The 1441-nt window shown below is 39.3% G+C and overlaps 1 protein-coding gene across 1 annotated transcript in view; it reads right to left on the reverse strand.

Moving 5' to 3' along the window:
* Positions 1-1441, reverse strand: part of LOC119589379 — a 46966-nt gene that overhangs the window by 38943 nt on the left and 6582 nt on the right. Inside the window, exons 4-6 of the mRNA XM_037937996.1 lie at positions 1075-1167; positions 785-835; positions 368-418 (exon numbers count right to left, since the gene is read on the reverse strand). Of these exons, the coding sequence (XP_037793924.1) occupies positions 368-418; positions 785-835; positions 1075-1167 (195 nt within the window). The remainder of the gene's footprint in view (positions 1-367; positions 419-784; positions 836-1074; positions 1168-1441) is intronic.

Consider the following 1441-nt stretch of genomic DNA (forward strand, 5'->3'; position numbering starts at 1 on the left):
TCGCCAACACATTCCTCAGCGCCTGGTGTCGACTCACCTCCTGAGGCGCCTCAAATCGAGGCCGTGAGCGATGGCATCACTGAAGGGAAATGTGAAAACATTTATAGTTTTTGGTATGATTAGATTGAATTCCAGTTATAGGCACGTGGGTATAGACAATTCTACAGGACAAGGTCACTCTCCCTCACTTACCGTCTCTCCCTGCTTTCCAAGGAACTGCTTCCTCCACTGATGTCTCTGAGGATAGGTTGGAAGAGCATCGTGTTGATATTGACATTTTGCAAGATTTTTTATAGTAAGCATTTGATAGATTTTCATGCTAGAAACGGAAGTATTTGATAAGAAAAAAAAGCCTCGCAATATCTACCTTTTCTCTACACTCTCCACGGACATGCTTCCGCTCCCCCCGCTGATGTCACTGGCAAAACAACATGAAGATATTGACAGCCAGGAAGTACAAGATAACTTATTAAAATGACATAATACAATTCTTTCTTTGCATTAAAAAAAAGTCTATGCCTTCTCCTCGCTTTATTTTACCAAAAGGAGGAGGAGGATCTTGGAATAAAATGTAGGAAAATGGTTCTATATTCATATTCATATTCATATAAAAAATACATTTGGATATTACTTAATCCACATAAACCTTATTATCTTGCATACGATGAGTTTCTCGTAGACATCGCCGAGGGATATTACATTGCATTAGGCCTTTACAAAACCTTCATATTAGAAATAAAGGTATCTAATAACAAAAAAATATATCTATCTTGCAATACCTAACCTTTTCTCTTTGCTCTCCAAGAAATTGCTCACACTCATCCCGCTCATGACCCTGAGGAAAAGGGAAAGTACAATAGCTAATCGGACTTTTTTTATGGTAAAAGCAATTTTCTATCTCCTTTTCTTGTTGTGTATTGTCTAAAGGAGGAGGATGGCCTTAGAATAACATATACATGCGGTTTTATATTCAGATTATTCGTCATACCTACAACACTGTCAACACTTAGTCTAGGTCAATATGACTGCTAACCTTGCAATATCTTGCATAACAGATCCTGCCTGTAAGCTCACCTCTCAACAAGCTGGGGCTTCTCGTAGACATCGCCGAGGGAGTAGGCAGAGGAGAGGCCAACGACGGCCATCAGGATCATGATCAATGTCACCCTAGAAACGAGATAGTATTTAGTAAGCATACTATGATATACTACACATGGTATATCTGCTATTAGGAAATACTAATCGGTATAAGATGCTAAATCTTTGCCAGAAAAACTACGAAGATATTCTGTATAAAACTTACTTTATACTGAAAGAGAAGAGGCTTTCTTGTGCACAGTGCTCTGATGCTAATCCAATGGCAACTGAGGGGTAGAGGTCTGTGTCGCTTTATATATGATTTTTCAGTTGGTTCTGTGACGCTGCTGACGTCAGATGGCTG

Source organism: Penaeus monodon, chromosome 25 (assembly GCF_015228065.2).
Source record: "Penaeus monodon isolate SGIC_2016 chromosome 25, NSTDA_Pmon_1, whole genome shotgun sequence".
Classification (NCBI taxonomy): Eukaryota; Metazoa; Arthropoda; class Malacostraca; order Decapoda; family Penaeidae; genus Penaeus; species Penaeus monodon.